Source organism: Pavona decussata, unplaced genomic scaffold (assembly GCF_977016875.1).
Source record: "Pavona decussata unplaced genomic scaffold, jaPavDecu1.1 SCAFFOLD_85, whole genome shotgun sequence".
Classification (NCBI taxonomy): domain Eukaryota; kingdom Metazoa; phylum Cnidaria; class Anthozoa; order Scleractinia; family Agariciidae; genus Pavona; species Pavona decussata.
In genome coordinates this window covers 1,539,357-1,563,027 of record NW_028145503.1, presented here as the reverse complement: position 1 = coordinate 1,563,027, position 23,671 = coordinate 1,539,357, and the positions used below count along the sequence as shown (strand labels likewise).

At 39.3% G+C, this 23,671-nt stretch overlaps 2 protein-coding genes across 8 annotated transcripts in view; one reads left to right on the top strand and one right to left on the bottom strand.

Annotated features, from left to right (window-relative positions):
- Positions 1–23,671, top strand: part of LOC146475179 (uncharacterized) — a 453,604-nt gene that overhangs the window by 97,528 nt on the left and 332,405 nt on the right. The window lies entirely within an intron of this gene.
- LOC146475196 (uncharacterized) lies at positions 4,614–17,988 on the bottom strand. Of its 3 annotated transcripts, none has more exons than XM_085116106.1 (5): positions 17,975–17,988; positions 15,648–15,718; positions 14,087–14,175; positions 6,734–11,888; positions 4,614–5,037 (listed from the first exon to the last, which is right to left on the bottom strand). In XM_085116106.1, the coding sequence occupies exon 4, from the start codon at positions 11,836–11,838 to the stop codon at positions 6,739–6,741; it is 5,100 nt and encodes a 1,699-aa protein (XP_084972232.1). In that variant the 5' UTR covers positions 11,839–11,888; positions 14,087–14,175; positions 15,648–15,718; positions 17,975–17,988; the 3' UTR covers positions 4,614–5,037; positions 6,734–6,738. The 3 variants fall into 3 exon arrangements, with proteins under 3 accessions (XP_084972232.1, XP_084972231.1, XP_084972233.1); XM_085116105.1 differs by lacking the exon at positions 17,975–17,988 and adding an exon at positions 16,401–16,453; XM_085116107.1 differs by lacking the exons at positions 14,087–14,175; positions 15,648–15,718; positions 17,975–17,988 and having other exon boundaries at positions 6,734–12,733.

Sequence of the window (23,671 nt, the reverse complement as noted above, 5' to 3'; positions counted from 1 at the left end):
ACGGCTAAAACTTCAGAAGATTGACCACCCCCTTGCTTTTTTGAGTAAATAACTAGAGACCCATGCCTTAATTTTCTTGAGTCGTCGTGTAGTGTTCCAATTTATGTGAAACCTTATCATTTTCATAGCGTTATTAAGACAAAAAACGGCGAAGTTGTGTGTCCTTAACCAGCCGACGACATTTTGTGCAGTGTACATAAGGCGATATGTAAAGTGTGCAACATTTGCTGGGACAAAAAGAAGAAAAGTTGTGTCTAACAAACCTACAAGCCTCAAATTCGAGTTATCCAACAACAAAAGTGTTTACAATATCAAGAGAGTAAACGCTTTTTTATATTTCTTTCAAACAGTTTGTCGGGCATTATGTAAACAGTCCGTGTGGCCAAGCGCCATGACATTCACACGTGGTCATTGGGATCACTGCTAACCATATTGGTTTGTTGCGGTAAGCTTACCCAGGTAAACAATAGTGTTCCGATCGAGTGACTATTTAACAATTATTCCACTAGCGGGTGGGATATGAGATGATAGATTGCCAACGATGCGCGTAGCGCCAAGTTTGCTATAATCATCTCATATCCAACAAGCGCGAGTGGAATAATAATTGTTTTATTAAAAACAATCGAGTAATATTGGTAGGCCTTGCTGATTTCCTTTTCAAGAGCAACCAGAAAACAATTTATGGTCGCTACTTTTCGAGCATGGTATAATGGCTGATATACCATGGCCGCTAAGCCAATCAAAAAACTGGAATTGCATTACACAATGATCCAGTTTTTAATAATGGTTGATAGTTTCCCACGAATGTTTTATGTTTTCCAAACAAACATCTCGCAGGATATGGGGAGCTTTGAGGAAATGGAATAAGTAAATGTTGTTTTTCTACGAGAGGAAAAAAAACGGAGAACCCAGAGAAAAACCTCAAGAATCGGGACGTCGTGATGTGAGCTCCCGGCGATCTACCAGGACGTTTTGTCACGTGATAATAATAATAATAATAATAATAATAATAATAATAATAACTTTATTAACGTGTCAAGAAATGTAGCTGAGGGGAGAAGTCCCCTCTACTAATAGTGGACACCTAACTAAATTCTAAAAATTCTAAAAAATTATAAAAATGAATTAAAAATTTACATCTTAAACCATATTAATAAAATTTCATACATCAATCGCAAAAAATCATGTAAACCCTAATCATTCTCGGCATAGGTTGCAGCCTCGACAGTTACTGACATTTTCTGCTAGGGACGTAAGGTCCTGATTACGTATGACTCTTTTAAACTGCTATTGATATTTTATCAACTTAATCATGTGACAAAAATGTCTAACACCACTTGACAAAGGTTCCGTGAGGGAATCGAAAGCTTGTGCTTGAACATTAAAAACGAAATCTTTTTGTTGAAAGAACAGACTCAACCCCCATATGACGCCGATACTGGGAATCGAACTCGGGCCACATTGGTGGGAGGTGAGTGCTCTCCCCACTGCGCTATCCCTACTGCTTCCCCTCTCCCCCCCCCTCAAAAAAAATATATTTCTCCCCATAAATAATATTTAAAGGGCCTCTAACGGCCTATAGACGAACCTTTTGAATGCAAATAACTACAAAAACGCACACATAAACTGGTTTGATTATTTTCTGCCACAGGATCTCTATGTTGTTGAGATACATGCGCCAGACTTCGCTTCAAGTGTAAACAAACCAGCCCAGTGTTGGAACAAATCACAGCGCAAGTGTTTGGCGTCTTCAAAGTGTTATTCCCTTCTTAACCCTAGGATTACAAGTGCCTTACCAGAATAAAATTATCTTCGAGTTTCTTTGTATTTAAGTCAAAATGGAATGCTTTTAAAATTGTATTTCACAAGTTCTACTGTAGAACAAAACTCTCTATTGTGCAGAAACAAGATGAAATCAGCTGTTTGGGGTCCAGTGAATAAAATAATCTTCAATTTAACTTGGTTTGTTTACTTATGCAAATTTTGTTTTCTTCAATCATCTTCGAGTCAGAATTCCGATAGGAAAATTTAAATCGTTAGATCAGTGTGCTGATTCAATCCAAGTTTCTGTCGAAAAATATTTCAATTGAAGGTTACAGAAATAAGCTAAATCTATTTGAAATTAATCAGTTGTTTAACAAACCCGGCAGCTGAAGTCACTTGTTCAATTGAAGAACAAATTCTTCGTTACCATAGGTTGTCCAGCGTACGTCTGGCCATACATGAAAGCTCAGAATCCATAATGCCTCGACCGTACAGCGAAGACTTGAGATGGCGGTCAATATGGGTTATGAGCTTTTCTTGAAAATTTTCGGGTATTTCCCAGACTATCTTCCGGTATTGTTGCGAACGGAAAACGTATTGGAAAACTTTTGCCGAAACAGCTGTATACAAATTTAAGTTTGTTACGAAATTGATTGATTGAGATAAACTTTACGACGCACTAAAATACTTTTAGCTATAGATAAGAAGAAAAACCCGAAATAAGTACTGAAATGTTTAAGGCCTATTTTTTTTTTCTTTTGTCAATTTTTATTGATTATTAAACATTCAAGAATATAATTTTAACAATTACAAAGGAAAGAAAAACACGTAATACTAGTTAATTAAATAAAATAAAACTACAACAGGAACATTAACAAACAACAATACGAAGTCAATTACAAGGACATTTTGCATTGGAATCCATTCACACAAATCCTGTCACTGTTTAAAAACCTTCCATTGAACATCGTCACGTTTAATTATTGGAAAATATGAATTAATTTCTCCCATTTCTTAAGATGCTGCAAAAGTTTATCATTCTCCCTTGCAATATAGAGCTCAATGTTGTACACACGTTTAGTCCTCGCGATAAAAACTGGCAGATTAGGGTTGGGATATTTTTTGACATCTGTTGGAATAGAGATAGAATTTACCCATCACATGTTGCTAATGGGTAAATGTTTAAGGCATATGTCCCGGCAAGGTTAACGTAAATCACTTGTCATGACGCTAATGTTTATTTAATTTTGATTTCAGCTTCCGATTCTTGGCTCTCATTGAAATTTCTCATAACGAATGAGTTTGCTGCACATGAATCAAATATTTCGATAATACTTGTAAACAAAAGAGTCTTTAACGGTTGTTCTTTGCAGATCTTGCTTCCAATAAATGCGGATAAATGTTTTTTTCCCTTTACTTTTTGATTATTTGGTAAGATAATGTAGGCAAAATTCGCGACTTCAAAGAAGTAACCCAAGTGTTTATTTGGCAACACGCTTTGTAAAAGACGTTTGGCCACCTGTCATTTAATTTTATAATCCACGTTGACTAAAACCTCTTCTCTAGCATTCACCTGTGATTTTTAAATCTATTTAAAGTGAATTATTGGAATGAGAAAAAATACTTATTTGGGAATTCACAAACAGTGCTTTAATTTGAGTTTTTACCTTGCTCGGAAAAGTTTATTATAACGGAATAAGGATACTGTCATAGCAATATCAACATTACTGGATTTGACAGTTTGGAACTCTGTTCTTCTTTCTTGGATCAAGAGATTTTAACTTACACTTAAATTTACTCAAAATACCCTTACACCAGCAACAAAGTGAGGAACTGAGGAAGGCTTACATCATAGACAAGAGTAACACTTTATCACCAGGTGGTTTTAATCGACGCAACGAATATTAACCCTCTGTATAGAGCTATTTCAATCAACTTTTGTTGGATTTTAATCCTTCGAGCTAACGCGACAGGACCGAAAGGTAATATGGGCAGCTGTAAATCTTTTAATTTGGCTGTAATTTCACGTTTTTGTCCGGATTTGTTGAAACAAACTTTTGTAAACATTTTGCACTGTGAGTTGTCTTCTGTAGGCGTGAGCCATAGCTCAGTTTGCTGAAATTTATTCACAAATTAGCCATCTCACCTAGGGGTCTTGTCGTGCAAGGTTTCCGACAACGTAAACTGAAACAGCTGTATTAAAATACAATCCACTGATAAGCTCTTGAAAACACTTTATATAGACTGAGCTCATCAACTCTAGTTAATCATAAAATACTTCAACTTGAAATTCTTAGAGCCGTTATTTTCTCATTCTAACTTTGGTCCTGAAGAATACTAGTGGTACTAGTTGAAATATTGTCTGATTAAAATTGACTTCATGCAGCTTAGTGTCAGCCCTGCAAATCAGGTTGTCCTTTACAAGCTTTCCACTAATTGGTAACCAAGTTGCTTCCTTCTCTTTTTTCTTAACTTTTACTTGACCTTAACCAACGAGAAAACCTATCTAACTTAGCTTTGTTAAGATATGATGTACAGTACGCCATTACTAAATCTCTTTATGAAAAAGGCATCGCAGAGGTCATGGGTTCGAATCCCGTTCAAGCCTGAAACGTTTTTCAGGCTTTCTTTTTGCAACTGCTTAAGTTGCATACTAACTACGAGGATCTTTCTTCTAATTCATCTTTCATTCGCAGTTCAAAATATATGTTTCCGTTATTATTATCACACCATTGGTGCCATGTTTGAGAAGCATCACTCCAATATTTCCCAAGATATTCTTGATTTTGTGATTTATCTTAGTACTGAAACGATATTCAGAAAAGGACAACGCCTTTCTTGTTCTTTATGAAAGGACTTTCAAATAAGCATAAATTATTTTTACTTCAAAGGCACTTTAACGGATGGGATTTAGCGCGCAAATTTGAACGTTTTCAAATCATAGAATCGAACGGTCTCGCAAAGTCAACAGAAGGCTACCTGATTAATAATTTAGAGCAAGAATGGCCAGGCCCTTTTATACGAAATCATTTGCCAATATTGGTCGTGTAACACATGTTTTACTGAAAATAAAATTCATTTCAGGTAAGTTACGCTTTTGATAGTTTTCAAATGAAATTTGATTTTTTTGCTCTGGAAGGAAAAGAATGAAAAAGTAACAACAACGTTCGAAAATGTTAGGAAGCACCACCTGCTAAGAATGTGAATAGCGTTCCGATGGTTTGTTTACTACTCGTCGGCAGGTCATCTCTGGGCCAATTTTTGCTGCACGCCCTGCAAAAAAAAAAAGAAAAAGAAAAACCATTGAGATAATCTATTTAGCAAAAAATTGTAAACTAGTGTTACTCACCTATTTTATGATATGAGCTGTTAAATTTCAGTTTTGATTCAATTTAGCAGTATAATCAACTTGTTAGTTTCTTCAATAGAAATTCTGGGCAAGGGAAAAGTCAAGAAAGAGATCTAGAGTCGCTGAGAAACGGGTACCTATTTGAACAAATTGCGCAAACGTGACATTCTGAACATGGTTATTTGAATGAATTTAAAAGGCTCTCGTTTTCTTTCCATCCTCTCTCAAGCAATTTTTAGTTAAGAGGTTCTTGAAACCAATCCTGAGACCTCGGTAAAACCCACGCGCTCCGAGAAGCTCTATGTCCACCCTGATTTCGTATTCGGGAGAATAAGAAGTTAAGAATTTGAAATCGAATAAGCAAAAACAATTTCTTCGCATTCTAAGTCGTTTTAGCCAGAAACATTTTGCATACGAGAGACACAGAAGAGGCCACAACAGTATAGAGAAAGAACGACGAACAGCGCTTCTCTATAGTCAATGTTTGTACAGTCATTCCGCCGGGAAAAATTATGGAAAATGAACTCGTGTGAGAACATTGTGAAACTGAATGTCCCGGGTATATAGAAATCCTGTATGAGGTAAGTTGTTGAGGGTAACTTTTTACTGTGCAGGCCTGTTATATATACCTGGGGAAAAGTCGTCGAAAAAAAAACGACAGCTAATGAGAGCTTATATTTTCGCCTTCTTTATTTAGCAAACCATGTTAATACATCGTATGCAAAGCAACCTTTTGGTCAAGTGGCCTTGGCAATAGACTTCCGTCGAAAATGGATAACAAAACCTAATAGTTTCTTTTTAATGTCGCGGAGATGGAATCATTGGAGGATGAACCATTTTATGGCTCTGATCCGCGGACACCGTTTTCCCTTAAAACGATGGCGTGATTTCGTCACGAAAACACTTTAAAAATTGAGACTTTATCCCTATCGAAAACGTGCTACATTTTGAGACTTTATCCTGATCGAAAACGTGTTACATTTTGATACTTTATCCTGACTGTGACAACTATACCAAAATGTCCAGTGCAAACACCGAACTTCGGTAGACGTCTCCAGCAGTCTGGGAATTAAAGAAGATTTGACAGGCATCAATAAAACCACGCAAACCCTTAAGCGAGCATTTTAAATTTTGTTATTTGTCCTGCATTCTGAACACTGTCGACGAAATTTCTTGCTTTATGGCTCCCATTTCATTTTAGTGCGAGCTTGAAAAAAACCGTAAATGAACGACGGGACTCTCTGATTTAACTACTCTAACTGCGCTTCAGTTGTGACTCGAGCCTGCGTTCCCAAAAGGAGATTCTCTTTACATTCCCGTGAATTATCAGCAATTTGCCCATTATGGTTGAGTTACAAAAAACATTTAAGACTAAAGTACGTTTGTGACATATAAATGCCTGGATAAAAACTACTATAGATTTCCGTCTCAGATTGCTGTGAAATGTCCTGACGTTGGGCTAAGTGATCATAAGAAGTCGTGGCAAGATATTGAAATTGAAATTTCAATTGAATGCAACTGCCACACCACAAAATTAATTTTGTTTGACCAATAATTCACCTTCCTCTAAACATTTGGCGCCATATCATTAGTTAAGATTTGTAAACAAATTTTATTTACCTTCTTTATTTCTTGGCATCAAACTGAAGAGTGACGTCATCACCAATCAGTACAAATGGGGCCCAGTGTCTCATGTCGGAGAATTTCTCAGAGTCTCGCAGAGATTTCATAGCCTGGTGAAGGGCTAGATTGGCGCTCTTTCGTTCTCTTAGCTGTTCATAGAAATTCTTCATGAACTCCATGGTAGCGTCGTCATCAATTGCCCAGAGAGCCACTAAAACAGAACGAGCTCCAGCGCACAAGAAGGCCCGTGCCAAACCCACCACACCTTCAGACTTTAAGACTTCCCCACAACCGCTGTGACAGCAACTTAACACCACAAGGCTAGCTCGGAGGTGAACCGCTTGAACATCTGACATGTTCAGCATGAAATCTTTTTCGTCAGGGAATGCGGATGTCCAACCGGGGTTTGGAGCCAAGGCAATTTCGCCAGTTTCCTTTCGCCCATGGGCAGCAATGTGAACCAAACCAACTGAGGTCATTCGTTTCAACACTTCCGCTTTAGTGGCCTCTTTTCCGGTTAGTGGTGGAGTCTTGAGGATTTCTCCTATCATTTCCACTTCCTTTTTGGCGTATGGTAACGGTGGTAAAGGTTTTGCAAGTTCTTTGAGACATGGCTCTCCCACCAACAACACGCCAGACGTACAGTGGAAGTCCTTGGGTGAACTTTCAATTAGCTTTAAACTCGTGAGCGAGGGAACAGTGCGAATCCTAATATCTTCACTAAGCGCGGCCCACGGAGCCAAGCACAATGAACCATCTGGGACAACGACCAACTCGTCACCGTGAAGAACATCGGAAATGGGACTAATAATTACATCATACAATGGCTGTAAGGCATTCTTGGTACAGTGGCCTGATTGATGTGTTTCTTTTTCCTCTTCTCTGGTAGATGGACGGTCACAAGTGATCTCATCTATTGTACGATTTTCGCATCTAACACCTACATCAACTCCAATCTTTTCAAAAGCTGTCTCCAGTAAAATACGGACGGGGTCGTCGAGTGCAGGTTGACGTTCTATTTCCCCTTGCCTAAATACAACTTCATTTCCTCTTCCAAGGACCCAGATGTTTATTCTGTTTTTCCCCGTTGCTAGAAAAACTGTTTGTGTGCGTGACACTCGTGAGATGTAAGAGATTGTGTCTTTAGCCTCACACGATGGTGGCGGCAATCCTTTTAAGCCATATTGCATCATTAACGTATCAAGCAAGGCTTGTGCTCGTCCTTGCTCAGCGGCACACAGAGCCTCGTCAGTCCTATCAACGTTTAACAGACCTCTCCAAAGAGCAGTGTAAACCTTCTGATAAAGCTCGCGAAAGTTTCTTTTCCACGAATCTTCAGAGTGAAGAAGAGTCCTTATGGTATCAAGAAGGGCCACGCTCGACCTGAAACTATCTACAGCCTCACCTAAATGAGCCAAACCCTGGAAGACACAGCCTAAAGAATAATGTGACATTGCCTCTCCAATTTTATTGCCCACTTCCTTAGCAATTTGTAAATGTTTCTGATGGAACTCTTTGGCTTGTTGGAAGTCACCAAGTGATTGATAAGCGTTGCCCAGACAGCCATAGGCATGTCCTTCTTCATAGCGGCTGCCCACTTCCTTGGCAATTTGTAAAGCTTTTCGATGGTACTCTATGGCTTGTTGGAAGTCACCAAGTGATTGATAAGCATTGCCGATATTGCCATAGGCGCGTCCTTCATCTGCACGGGCGCCTACGTCCTTAGATATTTGCAAATGTTTCTGATGGTACTCTAAGGCTCGTTGGTGGTCACCAAGTGCTTGATAAGTACTGCCGAGAGACCCATAGGCGTTTCCTTCTGCTGCACGGTCTCCCACGTCCCTGACAATCTGCAAATATTTTTCACAGTATTCTTTGGCTTGTTGGAAGTCACCAAGTGAATGATAAGCATTGCCAAGACTGCCATAGGCACGTCCTTCTGCTGCACGGTCTCCCACTTCTATGGCAATCTGTAAACGTTTCTGATTGTACTTTATGAATAGTTGGTAATCACTTAGTAATCCGTAAGTATTGCCAAGATTGCCATAGGCACTTCCTTCTTGTGCACGGGCGCCCACGTCCTTGGATATCTGCAAATGTTTCTGGTGGCACTCTAAGGCTCGTTGGTAGTCACCAAGGGATACATAAGTATTGCCGAGATTCCCATAGGCACGTCCTTCTCCTGCACGGTTGCCCACGTCCTTGACAATCTGTAAATCTTTTTTATGGTACTCTAAGGCTTCTTGGAAGTGACCAAGTCCTTGATTAACAATGGCGAGATTGCCAAAGGCAAGTCCTTCTCCTGCGCGGTCGCCCATACTCTTGGCAATCAGTAAACGTTTCTGAAGGTACTCTGTTGCTTGCTGGAAATCACCAAGTGATTGATAAGCACCACCGAGACTTCCATAGGCACGTCCTTCTCCTGCCCGGTCGCCCATGTCCTTGGCAATCTGTAAACATTTTTTATGGCACTCTATGGCTTTTTGGAAGTCACCAAGTGATTGATAATCATTGCCAAGATTGCCATAGGCACTTCCTTCTCCTGCAGGAGCGCCTACGTCCCTGGCAATCTGCAAACTTTTCTGATGGTGCTGTATGGCTTGTTGGATGTTACCAAGGGCGCGATAAGCCTTGCCAAGGTTGTCATAGGCATTGATTTCTCCTACACAGTCTCCCACTTCTTTCGAAATCTCTAAATTTTTGTGATGGTTCTTTAACGCTTCTTGGAAGTTACCAAGGCAACCATAAGCATTGCCGAGATTGCCATAGGCACGTCCTTCTTCTTCATGGTCCCCCAAGTCCTTGGCAATCCGTAAACAATTCTCATGGTGCTCTTTGGCTTGCTGGAAGTCACCAAGTGATTGATAATAAATCCCGAGTTTGCCATAGGCACGTCCTTCTCCTGCACGGTCGCCCACGTTCTTGGCAATCTGTAGACGTCTTTTATGGTGCTCTAAGGCTTGTTGAAAGGCACCAAGTGATTGACAAGCAGGGCCCAAGCCTTTCGCGATCTGTAAATGTTTTCGATTGTAGTCCATGGCTTGTTGGAAGTCACCAAGTGATTTACAAACAATACCGAGATTGCGATAAGCACGTAATTCACTTGCGCGGTCTCCCACGTCCCTGGCAATCTGTAAATCTTTCTGATGGTACTCTAAGGCCTCACGGAAGTCACCAGCTAGTTGATAAGCAATGCCGAGATTGCAATAAGCACGCCCTTCTCCTAAACGGTCGCCCATGTCCTTGGCAATCTGCAAACCTTTCTCATAGTATTCTGTGGCTTGTTGGAAGTCACCAAGTGAATGATAATCATTGCCGAGATTTCCATAGGCGCGTGCTTCTCCTGCACGGTTGCCCAAGTCCTTGGCAATCTGTGCACATTTCTGATGGTAATCTATTGCTTGTTGGAAGTCACCAAGTGATTTATAAGCATTCCCGAGATTGCTATCGGCGCGTCCTTCTCCTGCAAGGTTACCCAGGTCTTTGGCAATCTGTAAACATTTCTGACGGTACTCTATGGCTTGTTGGAAGTCAGCAAGTGATTGATAAGCATTGCCCAGATCGCCATAAGAACGTCCTTCTCCTGCACGGTTGCTTACGTCCTTAGCAATCTGTAAACTTTTCTGATGGTACTCTATGGCTTGTTGGCACTTACCAAGTGCTTGATAAGCACTGCCAAGATAAGCATAGGCAAGGCCTTCCCCTTCTCTGTTGCCCACGTCCTTGGCAATCTGTAAACCTTTCTGATAATACTTTATGGCTTGTTGGAAGTCACCAAGGGATTGATAAGCAGTGCCTAGATTAGCGAAAGCAAGTCCCTCTTCTGAACGGTGAGCCACCTCTTTGGCAATCTTTAAACGTTTCTCATGGTAATGTATGGCTTGTTGAAAGTCAGCAAGTAACTGGTAAGTATTGCCAAGATTGCCATAGACAGTTCCTTCCCTTGCACGGTCACCCACGTCCTTGACAATCTGTAAACCTTTCTCATGGTACTCTATGGCTTTCTGGAAGTCACCAAGTGCTCGATAAGCATTGCCGAGATGGCCATAGGCGCGTTCTTCCCCTGAATGGTCGCTTACATCCTTAGCAATCTGTAAACCTTTCTGATGGTATTCTATTGCTTGTTGGAAGTCACCAAGTGATTGATAAGTATTGCCAAGATTGACATAGGTACATCCCTCTCCTCCACGATCACCGACATCCTTAGCAATCTGTAAATGTTTATGATGGTACTCTATGGCTTTTTGGACGTCACCAAGTGATTGATAAGCATTGGCGAGATTTCCATACGCACTTCCTTCTCCAACACGGGCATCTACGTCCTTGACGATCTCTAGATGTTTCTGGTGGTACTCTGTTGCTTTTTGGGTGTCACCAAGGCCATCATAAACATTTCCGAGATTTCCATAGGCGCGTCCTTCTCCTGCACGGTCACCCACGTCCTTGGCAATCTGTAAATGTTTCTGATGGTACTCTAAGGCTTGTTGGAAGTCACCAAAGGATTGATACGCATTTCCGAGATTGCCATTGGCAGGTCCTTCTACTGTTCGGCCACCTACATCCTTGGCCAGCTGTAAATTTTTCTGATGGTACGCTATTGCTTGTTGAAAATCGCCAAGTGATTGATAAGCATTGCCGAGGTTGTTATAGGCCCTTCCTTCTCCTGAACGATCACCCAGGTCTTTGGCAATCTGTAAACGTTTCTGATAATGCTCTATAGCTTGTTGGAAGTCGCCAAGTGATTGATAAGCATTGCCGAGATTTTCATGGGCACCTCCTTTTCCTTCGGGGTCGCACACTTCCTCAGCAACCTTTAAATGTTTCTGATGGTACTCTATTGCTTGTTGGAAGTCACCAAGGCCGTGGTAAGCATTGCCGAGGTTGCCATAGGCACCTCCTTCTCCTGCACGGTCACCCAGGTCTTTGGCAATCTGTAAATGTTTTTTATGATACTCTATGGCTTGTTGGAAGTCACCAAGCGATATATAAGCCTTGCCGAGATTGCAAAAGGCACCTCTCTCGTCTGCCTTGTGGCCCAATTCCTGGACAAGGCGAACAGTATTCTGGAGTAACTCTATAACGTTTCTTTGTTCTCTGGCCATTGGTACGAATTCGGTCCGACGCTGTATTATTGGTTTTTTCAAGTTTAACCCTAGTAAAAACAAAATATTTAGATCCTTGAAAACGCCATGGGAAGATAACTGTGTGAGGACACGTGTTAAAAAGAGAAATGTAAGAAAGTTGGAATTGAACACCCGAGGGGATTCACAGGTGGGGGGAATCGTTGACCTTCAATCAACACCGGATGCGTTTGTGTTTATGTTGACACCGTGGGAATGTCTTAGGGTGGATTAGTTTTACCGAATGATGTTTTTCTTTTAGATAAATTTTATTATAATTTCCAGCGATGTAGGCAAAGAGAAACACCGCAAAGAAATGGGGGTAGCAACAACAACAACATTAAAACACAACAGTACTCGTAATCAGTAACATGACTGTATTTAAATGCAGAAGACTAACTTGGCTATGATAAGCAGGTGCGACGTTCAAAGACCGCCCAATCGATTTATCAGCTCACAGATCCGTTTTTGCATAGCATAGCTCAAACCACAGTTGGTTGGTCGTGCGCGTCACGTGGACATTACTGAGTGTTATGATAGTAACAACATGGTAATGGAGCAAATGCAAGTTTTACGAATGATTTCAGTTGAATGGCAAAAGATGGTCGAAGGTCGAGAAGAAGGGTTCTTCTCTGCGAACAGCACGAGCATTTTAAGAAAAAAAATGCAGTTATCAAGGGCAAGTATCTGTGAGCCTCTCTGATTTGTAGCATCAACGACCATCAAAGTTAAAATTATGAAGTGGCATTTGGTGGGGCACACGCAAGAGGGCAGGGCCGCAAATTATACTATAAATGCAAACCTGTGTATTTCTTCGTATACAATCTTTTATCCAGTTTACAGTATAGCACGAACTAAAAGGAGAAAACTTAATTCATTTGAGTGGCCGAGCCAAAAAATGAAATTTACAAAGGTTACGTTCGAGTGCGAAACAAACACTTAATCGACCGTTGTTTGATTGTTTAACGTTTCATGCATGAATAACGACCAAATTTGTTTCTCCCATAATTCCAGAAAGCTACTTCAAGTTTGAAAAGACTGTTTTCATTCTAAAACTGTTGTCAATATATCATATTCATTTTCATATTAGTTCACTGCAGAATTAGGAAAATAATTCTACATTACCAGCCCAGATTAGCAAGGGCTGTTTGTTGCTGTTTTCTGTTTTCTGTTAGTAAACTTGAAACTTTGTCCACTTTTTCCAAGATGTCCCCAAATTATTCAGTCATTGTTGACTGCCTGGAAATGAAACCGTTTCGCTGCTTTTTCGCTTTCATGGAAAACGTAGAAGGCTTCATCGGCTAAGGCTTCTTTTTACTTTACACAGAACATCGTCTCCTTAACTGTAGAGCGATTCACGGTGTTCATGTTGTACAAACCAATAAAGGAATATTTGTGTTAAAGTAAATTTATTTTCTAAAGGTAAATCATGTTATTGTCTCACTATTTCAAAATGACCGCGTGAAAGACTCGTATGTCACTCGTATGTTAATTATCATGCAACATGGTGCAACATAGTTGCCAAACGAGTGGAACATGTAGGATTCAATACTACTGGACTATGTTGCATCAACATACATCATCCGTTAGGCCGGGCCTTAAAGGCCCTGAGGTGCATGGCATGTAAAAGTTACATGTAAAACCTGGCATATGTTCAGTATCTCCTACACGAGCTAGCTTTTCTCAGACTATTATTCAGGCTACCCATTTCGTCTATTTATTACTGACAAAGTTCATTTTGAAAGACTGCTACGACTGATAAACAAGAGATCACAGTCTGAGTAACGATCTCACAAACTGAAGAAAACAACGTTAGCATTCTTCACTTAGCTTCTTTTGGTTACATAAATATGCAGTTAAAACGACAAGTTGTTACATGGTTTGGCAGCTGTAAAGAACATTCATTAACTCAGAGTTGTAGCATTTTTACGAGGCAGGAAATGATCATGATGATGCGATTCCAAACTGGATATCTATAGGACCTTAAGACTATTAAGGAAAAGCTTTAAGGCTAGTCTTGATGTGATCCCAGAAAGTTTCAGACCAATATAAATGGCCCAACACTTCCATAGAATATGAAGACACGCATAACTAATAGCCCTTTTCACGGTTAACTCTGCTCATTTGAATTACAATGAAATCTAGCATGTATGTGAGGCAATTTCGGGTTATTTTGTAGTTTTAGCCCGAAATTGCCTCGCATCCACGAAATTGCCTCGCATCCACTCACCATGTCTGCTGTGAAAACACTTTCTTTTTTTTTTTTTTTTTTGCTTTGGGCTAACCTCTTGTTAGAAGTAAGAATTCCACAAACTGCAACTGAAAACAAACACACAAAGACAGTGAACATTAGCTGTATTCGGTTACATGAAAGTGTGCAGACTTGTCAACAATGATGATGTCATGCAAATTAAGATAAAAAATGAACACAAAGGAAATCTTTAACCGCTTTAAAGCTGGTCTCCCTAAGATTTAGATGATTGCGGACTATCGCAATATTGTTGGCCAAAAACTTTTCGACAATATGCTATGGAAGAACCAATTACCATCGTACAGTAGAAACAGTCAAGCAACAGAAACCGTTGTCTATGAAACACCTGTTTTTCATATAGGTAATTATTTGCGATTGTAAGTGATTTGGTTTTTTGCGGCACGAAAATTTAGCGATTAACGATTTCTTACTCAAAGTGAACTAAAAACCTGTAAGTACCTTACCTTCTTGCCGGATATTTTTGTTTACAATGCAATGTGTCTCAAAAGTAGATGATCTAAAAGGATATCATTATCTTTTATCATTAACTCTTACAGCTCCAACATCAACACGTGTATTCTCTTTACTGCCCTCCATATATTTCTTATGCTACTAGTTGGGAGATTTTGTCTAAAAAGCAAGGCATTTCATCTTTGGTGATTATTTCCTTTCTTCTCCTGACCTAAATGTTTAATGAAGCAGCGACATTGTAAGGAGAAATTAGATCTTGGTCACCACTGGGGCTTAAAGGATTGAGAGATGATCACGTAAACATTATTTGAAGTAAATACGTTTTTGCAAGAAATAAATTGTAATTTAAAATGAACCAATCAAAATCGCAAATCGCAATCGCAAATTCTCACCCAGAGAAGGCGAGGATACTGTTGCTGAGTTAGAGCAAAAATACTTCTTTCACAGTACAGGTTGCTAGTGAATCGACTGTTTTCTTTTAATCGGCAATAAACAGTGAAATTCGACTTCTGTAATTTGTGAAGGATACTGCGCATTGGGAGTCAAACATTCTTCGTAAATCGTTACAAAATTGTCATCATAACTTTAAATACGGCTTCAGAACTCATTCCGAAAATCTTCAGTTTATACAGGAACTTCAATAAGAAATACAGGAAACAAAAAACAAAAGAAAAGCCAAACCAAAGGCAGAAATTATTTTATTTATGGTGTGTCACGCCATGCACTGACATCAGGCCTAATATCATGAAGTTGCATTTAAATATATATTTTTTTTAATCAGTCACAAATAAAGTCCAAATTAGTTACCGTCTCTGTAACAAAATAATAATAATAATAATAATAATAATAATAATAATAATAATAATAATTGTGATAATAATAATAATAATAATTGTGATAATAATAATAATAATAATAATAATAATAATAATAATAATAATAATAATAATAATAATAATAGGGCTATTTTCACGCTGGTCGATTCAACAGGGTATTTTAACTACTGCCCAAGTGCCTGGAGTTTTTAAGCGATAACACTTATGCAAGTCTTAAATTATTTATTAATTACCGTTCCTGTTGTGACAGAATCCTTTTAAGGGTGGTTAAACTGTGCCTTTGTAAGAAGCAAGATTCTTCAGCCTGAAACATTCAAAGACGAAATAAAATAATGTTTCTTTGTTTAAACTATCGCCCATATATTAAACGTGAATAAATGTAAAATCAATGTTAAATCAATATATCCCAGTAGTTTACCTTTCGTAGTACTGTCTAAAAACACGAATCGCTTTATTATTTATATCACTCATAAGCAGAACTGAAAGCACAAGTAGAGTCAATAAAATGATGCCGTTATTTCATTGAGAAAGTACATGTCCTTTCACATTACTGTTTCTCTAAAACGCTTTCCGAGAATGCCTTGCACAACAAACAACGTTTTACAGTTGCATTCTTAACTAACTAACATACTATAAAACACTCAGGAAACCAAGAAACGGAAGATTCGCTCATAAAAAGCCACAGTGAATGGAAAAGTAGTCATAAATTCGAGGAATAGATGCAAACTGATAGGTTTCCGACAAGCGCTTTACGATATTAAAAGCGATCTCAAAAGATACTAAATGATCTCTCAGTGGATGGTTTCCGGAAGACAAGCAACCATCTTACAGCAGACATTTTGCAAGGATCGTTAGGTGATCATACCAGAAAAATGAAACAGTGGAGGAATTCTAAAATCATACACATGCGTCCAACCGAACGCTATCTGAATCTCGATCACGACTTACACTGTTCTCTGAACGTTAGATTTCACCTTATTACTTACCAGTGACTCAAAACCTCACCGTTTCAACTGAAAATAAAGTAATCAAAAGGAAGGATGCCATAAACAGCGCATTCGTGAAAGCGAAAGCGTATAAATACGGAAGTACTTTCTAGATCTTTCCATGTAATACAATAATTGTCACGCGATACACCGCCTGAGCCTATCACTAGAAACTGCATGAAATGATCGTCGTTTTTCCCGGAATCTAATCTTTGTTTATAGCAAACTATTTTTTGTCGGTTGTCGGTTGTGTAACCGAATACAGCTAATGTCCACTTTGTAAAACTTGTTGTTATAATTACCGCATTGTTGCTTATTTTCTTACCCCACCCTGCTTGTTTCCAGTGGCGCTTAACCGTAAGAACTTACCGTGATATAAAATAATTCGAAAACAAAGGCTTATGCGTGTTTTGTTTGTTTTTTCAAGTGTTCACCGATAAATCTTTGAATTTTTAATTGGAACTCGCCGGCAAATAATTTTAGGATAAAAACTTGACACAATAGCTCTTTGCTATGATTAGGATAAGACTTCCCTATGTTTTTTTTAAAAAAGAATTGAAACATCGGTGTCGATGTCTAATACGTGGTAGTGATGCAAATGTGTCACTTCTTTTGTAAGCCAATAACAGTGATGATGTCATGCCACTAAGGATGAAAATGCATGAACACAAAGGAAATCTTTCACTGTCGGGCTACTTCGATAAGAAATACATGAGGAAACTACAAACAAAATAAAAGCGAAACGAAAGGCGGAAGTGATTGTATTCGTGGAATTGCCACGCGATGCACACATTAGGCCTAATAACATGAAGTTTACTGTTGATGAAACATTTTTAATCAATCACAAATCAGAGTTAAATTCCTTCTTGTCTCTGTTGCCAAAAAATAAGGTTGTTTTCAATCACCGAGTTTATACGATGGTCCATTCAAAAGGGTGTTTTTGAATACGACCCAAACGCCTGGAATTTTTATGCGGTGACACTTAAGTCGATAAAATGATGCCGTTATTTCATTCAGAAAGTATATATCCTTTCGCATTACTGTTTCTCTAAAAAGCTTGCCAACAATGTGACACACCACAGAGTCTATAAATATTTTGCCTTGCACAAAAAACAATCGTTACACAGTTGCATTCATAACTTTGACTTCACCTTATTACTGATCACAGGCTTACACAGGATCACAGGAAAAATACAGGAAACCAAGAACGGAAGATTCGCTCTGGGAAAGCGAAAACAAATGCGAAAGTAGTCATATTCGAGAATTGTCACACGATGAACCGATGCACCGCGATACACTGGGATACACGACTATTACCGATAAGCGCTTGACGATATTAAAAGCGATCTCAAAAGAAACTAAATGATCTTTCAGAGGATGGTTTCCACAAGACAAGTAACCATCTTACAGCAGACATTTTGCAAGGATCGTAAGGCGATCATACGAGAAAAATGAAACAGTGGAGGAAGTCTGAAATCATACACGTCCAACAAACGCTATCATCACTGATTACTGTGAATCTCAATCACGACTTTCACTGTTCTCTGAACGTTAACTTTCACCTTATTACTTACCAGTTACTCAAAACTTCGCCGTTTCAACTGAAAATAAAGTAATCAAAAGGAAGGATACCATAAACAGCGCATTCGTGAAAGCGAAAGCGTATAAATACGGAAGTGGTTTCTAGATCTTTCCATGTAATACGATAATTGTCACGCGATACACCGGCTTAGCCTATCACTAGAAACTATTTTTCAGTTGCACTGTTAGCCCTGTATACTGTTAGCCCTATTTGAAAAATGAGGAGTTTCGTACAACTAGAACCAGAACTAGAACTAAAGCCAGCTTTTAATGTTAACGTCAGGAGTGAGAAGCTAATGCTTTATTTATAATTTCGATTCATTGTTTAGATTGTTTTTCATAATCTCGGTTCCAGACACTTATCACCATTATTGCTGGCGAGCGTTAGCGAGACAGCACACTATTCTTGTCAATAGGGGAAAAAATCCAAAATTTTGTCGGATGTAAGACTCGAAGCTTGCGCAGTAGAGCATTATCCGGGATGGTTGAGACGACAATCATGCGCAAATCACATGCCTGACATATAATCCGAGATGCACACCTCACTTTGCACTTGAGAATCGCACGCTGTCAGACGCTTTCGGTTACGAGGTGCAGTTGACGTTTGGTTTTGTAATCATTCATCAAGGTCACGAACGGAAAGATATCACTTTCCACGGGATTCATCATTGATCCTTTTCTTGACCTTGATGAATGTTCACAAGCAAATGAAGACATCTTGCAAATAAAAATATTTAGAAATACTTACCTATTTGTTTTATGGCAAAGTCAACTGCGCCTCGAAACCGTCTGTGCGTAAGATCGTGGTAAAATTTTCCCGTGGAAAGTGATCTCAATTCTCAAGCGGTGGATGTAAAAAAGCAGCCAAACACAAATTGATCTCTTTCCGTTCGTGACCTTGATGAATGATTACAGAAGCAAATAAAGACAGCAAGTAGAAAAAGTACCGTGGAGGCTAATAATTGAAAATCTGCGAACCACTCAACTGTGAAATCAAAGGACTCGTTGTACTTTCACACGAGTTCTTCGCCCGTGGAGCCCAATCATTCAAAATCTGTGGAGTTTGTGCAGGATAATTCGACCGTTGAGTCATGCTCCTTCGGTCCGTAAGTGTGTCCGTTGAGGCAAAAGAATTGAAAACATGTCGATCGCTCGTCGAAGCGAACTGTGCAACTGTGAAATCAGATGATTGCTTCCCACTCTGAAATCAAACGACTCGTTGCACTTTCACTTGAGTTCTTTGCTCGTGGAGGCAAATAATTCAAAATCTGTGCCGTTTGGGGCGCCTGATCCGTCCACTTCACCAACACCCCCATCCCACAAAAAAGAAGCGTTTTCAACATTTCTTCCCCAATGTGGGTTAAACAAATCACTAAACCTGCCATGACCCATTTTCAAAACCAATGCTTGCTGTAGTCATGATTTTTACAACTCATCCAACTGAAACCTACTCCCCCCACCCTCAAAGTCGACCCCCTTTTCCAAACCCATTCACTGTTTAATTCAATCCCCACAACTTTATCCCCCTTCGCCAGCACCCACTTTCATATTGAAATCACTAGTATATTTTTGTTGTATAAAAATATTAACGGTCACTTTTTAAAATGCATGTTGACTGGCATACGAAACGTCAAGTTATATAAAATTTGCAAATTTATTATGTTTATCACCGCTGTTTTTATTTTATTACAAATGTCTTTCAGTCTAAAGAACTAAAGTATTTGTCTGCGGCGTTGGATCTACAAAAGGGCAAATTAAAAGAATGGACATTTCTTGCCTTGTGGATTAAGTTTGATTATTAGAAAGGAATGCATTATTTAAACTTACCGGATAGAAGAAAGTTTTTACCTAGTTCTAATGAATGAATGTCATCGAATTTAAGTATGAAGTCCTTTGAATATAGTGTCTAAAGGGGCGTCAAAATTAGACGTATCTCTGATATAGTCGGTTAGACGCGACAAATGGTGGACACTGACCGGTGACTGAGTTTAATGCAAGTGCGTGACTCTGCATGTAACTGTAGTTACTGCCTCTACGATTGATGGCAAGTAATAAAAATATTAAAGCTTATAACAACTTCTCCGCTAACCTCTCTAAGACTAGCTTTTAATTTAGATTCTCACCCCAACAACAGTAGACAGTTCAACAGCCTTTGTCGAAATATCGGCTGTATTCTATCGACTTCTTCAAATTTATGTCTTGTCTCTCTGGTGATGCCTTAAAAACGCTTTTGTCGAATTCCAACGAGGAACATTGCGGCGAGTGGATAAGCCAAACATACAGACCAATACCCAGTTGTTCAAAAAACGGATATAACTCTATCCAGTAGATAAATCGCTATCCAGCGGATAAAATGTGCCCTAACCAATCCATATTTTACTAGCTGGATAGCGATTTATACGCTGGATAAAGATATCCACTGGTTGAACAACCGGGGCCAGGAGAACAGAAACAGCCCTCCTCGGAGATCCTCTCGTTTAAAATTTTCATTGCGGTGGGCATGGGGGTGGGGTGGATTGCACTCTCGCCACAATTTCTTCCCTCCCCCCCCCCCCCCCCCGCCCCATTTCTTTTCTGGATCCACCCCTGTGACCATTATTTGGCATTTGTCGTCCTGGACTACAAAACGTGTGTTTCAAAATACGAAACCATGTGTGAGATAGCAGCCTCCTATCTCACACATGGTTTCAGGATAAGAAATGATTCTATGGAATGTGGAAAGGTGGATTCTTACAGCAAGGGGTAGGAATAACTGGCTGTGATAATCATGACGTCGATAGTAAGAAACCCTAAGGCCCAAGGCGAATAGAGGTATAAAGCCCGCCGCACACATGAGGAAAGAGCTGAGCAAAATGCCTCGCGAGGCAGATAGCTCAGCCGTTTCCTCTCGTGTGCGGTGAAGTTTTGGTGAGAATTTCGCCTCGCGAGGCGAAATCTCAAATATCCAACATGTTTGATATTTGAGATTTCACCTCGCGAGGCGAAATTCTCACCAAAACTTCACCGCACACGAGAGGAAACGGCTCAGCTATCTGCCTCGCGAGGCGTTTTGCTTAGCTCTTTCCTCACGTGTGCGGCGGGCTTTAAGAAAAGGGAGTTGCTCTGCTCAGAAGACGAGAGGAACAAAAGGAAAAGTGGCCAAGAGGGAGACATTTCTGAGGTTAATCTGCTTTTAATGTTCCTTACTGAACTGTGTTGTTATTATAATCATATGAGTAGTAATAATCAAAGATCAGGGAGTGCGTTCGATGCTCTCCTTTGCCAAGTTGTGACGATGTCATCCGCCCCTGTAAAGTCTGTGGGGGATGCCAGATACGCGTCTCAAGATCCATTCATTCAATCAACATTATCCCACACAATCTCGACTCCAATCTGTATTAGGAGTGCGTTCTTTCTACGTTGAACGCAATTATGTCATGATTATAGTCCATTTTCATTTTTTTTAACCTCATTATGAAAGCGAGGGTAACTGCAAAGTTTTTATTCATATGCAAGCAAAACTAATTTTCACATGAAAAACTTTGCACTAACTGAGTCACGCCTTCACAATGAGGTTCACAGCAACTCAAAAATGGCCTATTAAATTAGCACTTTTTCATTATTCCGATTTTTGCCATGGCCGTTCTTTTTAATATAGCAAGAAGCCTAAAGGAAAGCAACAGGACCAAAAGGTCGAAGATCCTTTCCTGGTCACGGCATGGTCCGACGATCGATAACATTAAATAAAAATGAAGATCTTAAAATTAATTAAGGAATGGAAGCTAAAGCACCAGTGTGTGCAAGTAAGAATAGGTCTTCCAATAATCTCTCATGGGTCCTCGAAACATAACAAATATGAAAATCACTTTTACTGGATATACTAATTACTAGAATAATGGGTCAAAAATGTTTCATGTCTATTGAGTAGTTAACCATCATTCCACGAGCGCGCGTCGGGTGAGAGATGATAGATAATGAAAGAGGCGCGCAGCGCCGAGTTGGATATAATCATCTTAAGTGATATTCCCCAATTTCAAAAACTTCAAGACGCGTCTTGTTTACAATTAAAATTAATGTCCAGATGGGGGAACGGTTTGCTTTTGTGACAGAAGGAGAGATAAACCTGCTGGTCGATAAAGCAGTATAAGAAAACAACATACGCTCTAAACGTTTTTGACGGTAAACTGTTCTTAAGGTTACCCTATACCTTCTGAGGTGTCTCGCGTTTAAGCGATGTAGCGCGCCCAGTTTAAACTGTAGATACCTAAACCCCTATATCAAATTAAAGCTTATAGAGCTGGCTATCAAACTATATGAAAAATTTTGAAATAAAAAGAATTGTCGCATTTTTCACCACCTCTAAATGCGAGCGTCCGAATAACCTTTTTGAAGCTACAAGTCAAAGCAATTTTATTTTTCGCTAATTTAATTTGCTCCTCAGTTTCCGGACCCAAAGCGCTAAAAAAGATGTCTGCGTTTTGCCAGGTTCAATCGCAATGAAAAGTTATAGAGCATTTTCGAAATAGGATGAAAATAATGTGGAGTGATCGTACAAAAATCGCTCTCGGAGAAAAAATATTTTGAAAGAAAAAATTCGCAGATATGTTTTTGTTGTTTATATGTTAAACTAGCTACTGTCCAAATTTAGAGGCAAACGAACAAATTCCTTTTGAGTTTTAGCTCTTTGAAGTGGCTTCTCCAAGTAAAAAAATTGATTCGAGAAAACAGCGCTAAAAACTCAGCAAATTTATTTTATTTCAAAATTCTTGGTTTAGTAAGATAGCCAGCTCTATAAGCTTTAATTTGATATAAGGGTTCAGGTATCTACAGTTTAAACCGGGCGCGCTACATCGCTTGAACGCGAGACACCTCTGAAGGTATAGGGTAACCTTAAACGAAACGTTCAAATACTCAAGCTCGTTGCTACATGTTGCGAAAAATATTTGAAGGATAATAACCACAATAGCCTCCATTTGGCTTTAAAAATATGCTCAGATATTTGTCCTTGGACATTATCTGCTCCTCTAAGCTCACAGTTTTCCTCGAGCTTCGCTCTCGGAAAACTGTTCGCTTCTCGGAACAGATAATGTCCGCGGGCAAATATCTGAGCATATTTTCGCGCCAAATGGAGGCTATTGTTTATATATCCAACAAGCGCGATTGGAATAAATGTTCTATTAAGGTTACCCTATACCTTCAGAGATGTCTTCAGAGGTGTCTCGCGTCCAAGCGATGTAGCGCGTCCGGTTTAAACTGTAGATACCTGAACCCTTATATGACCTGAAATTAAGAATTCGTTGTTGTCGGACACAAAGTAAAGAAACCAACTAAATGAGAAATGGCTTGTTTAACCAATCAGGAGGAATTATTTTCGCCACTTTCAGGTACCAATTAGGAGTGAGTAATTTTACCCTCGGTGAAATTGAGAAATTTTTATACCTTCTGTTACAACTAATCAACGTTGTAATTGTTATTGTTGGTAAGCATTTTGCTGCATATGCACTAAAAATATATATTATTGCAGAACGGACGAGGAATTTGTAAGGTTATTACGTTAATATACGATGTATTATTTTAATTTAACATATTGAAGCAGTTCTCCCGAAAATCCGTGACTCCGCAGTCCATACAAAATGAATTTGAAATTAAACTGTCGCTTGCGATCGAGCCCAAGATCTCTTAGCTTCGGGAGTTTTTCGAGACTAACCCCT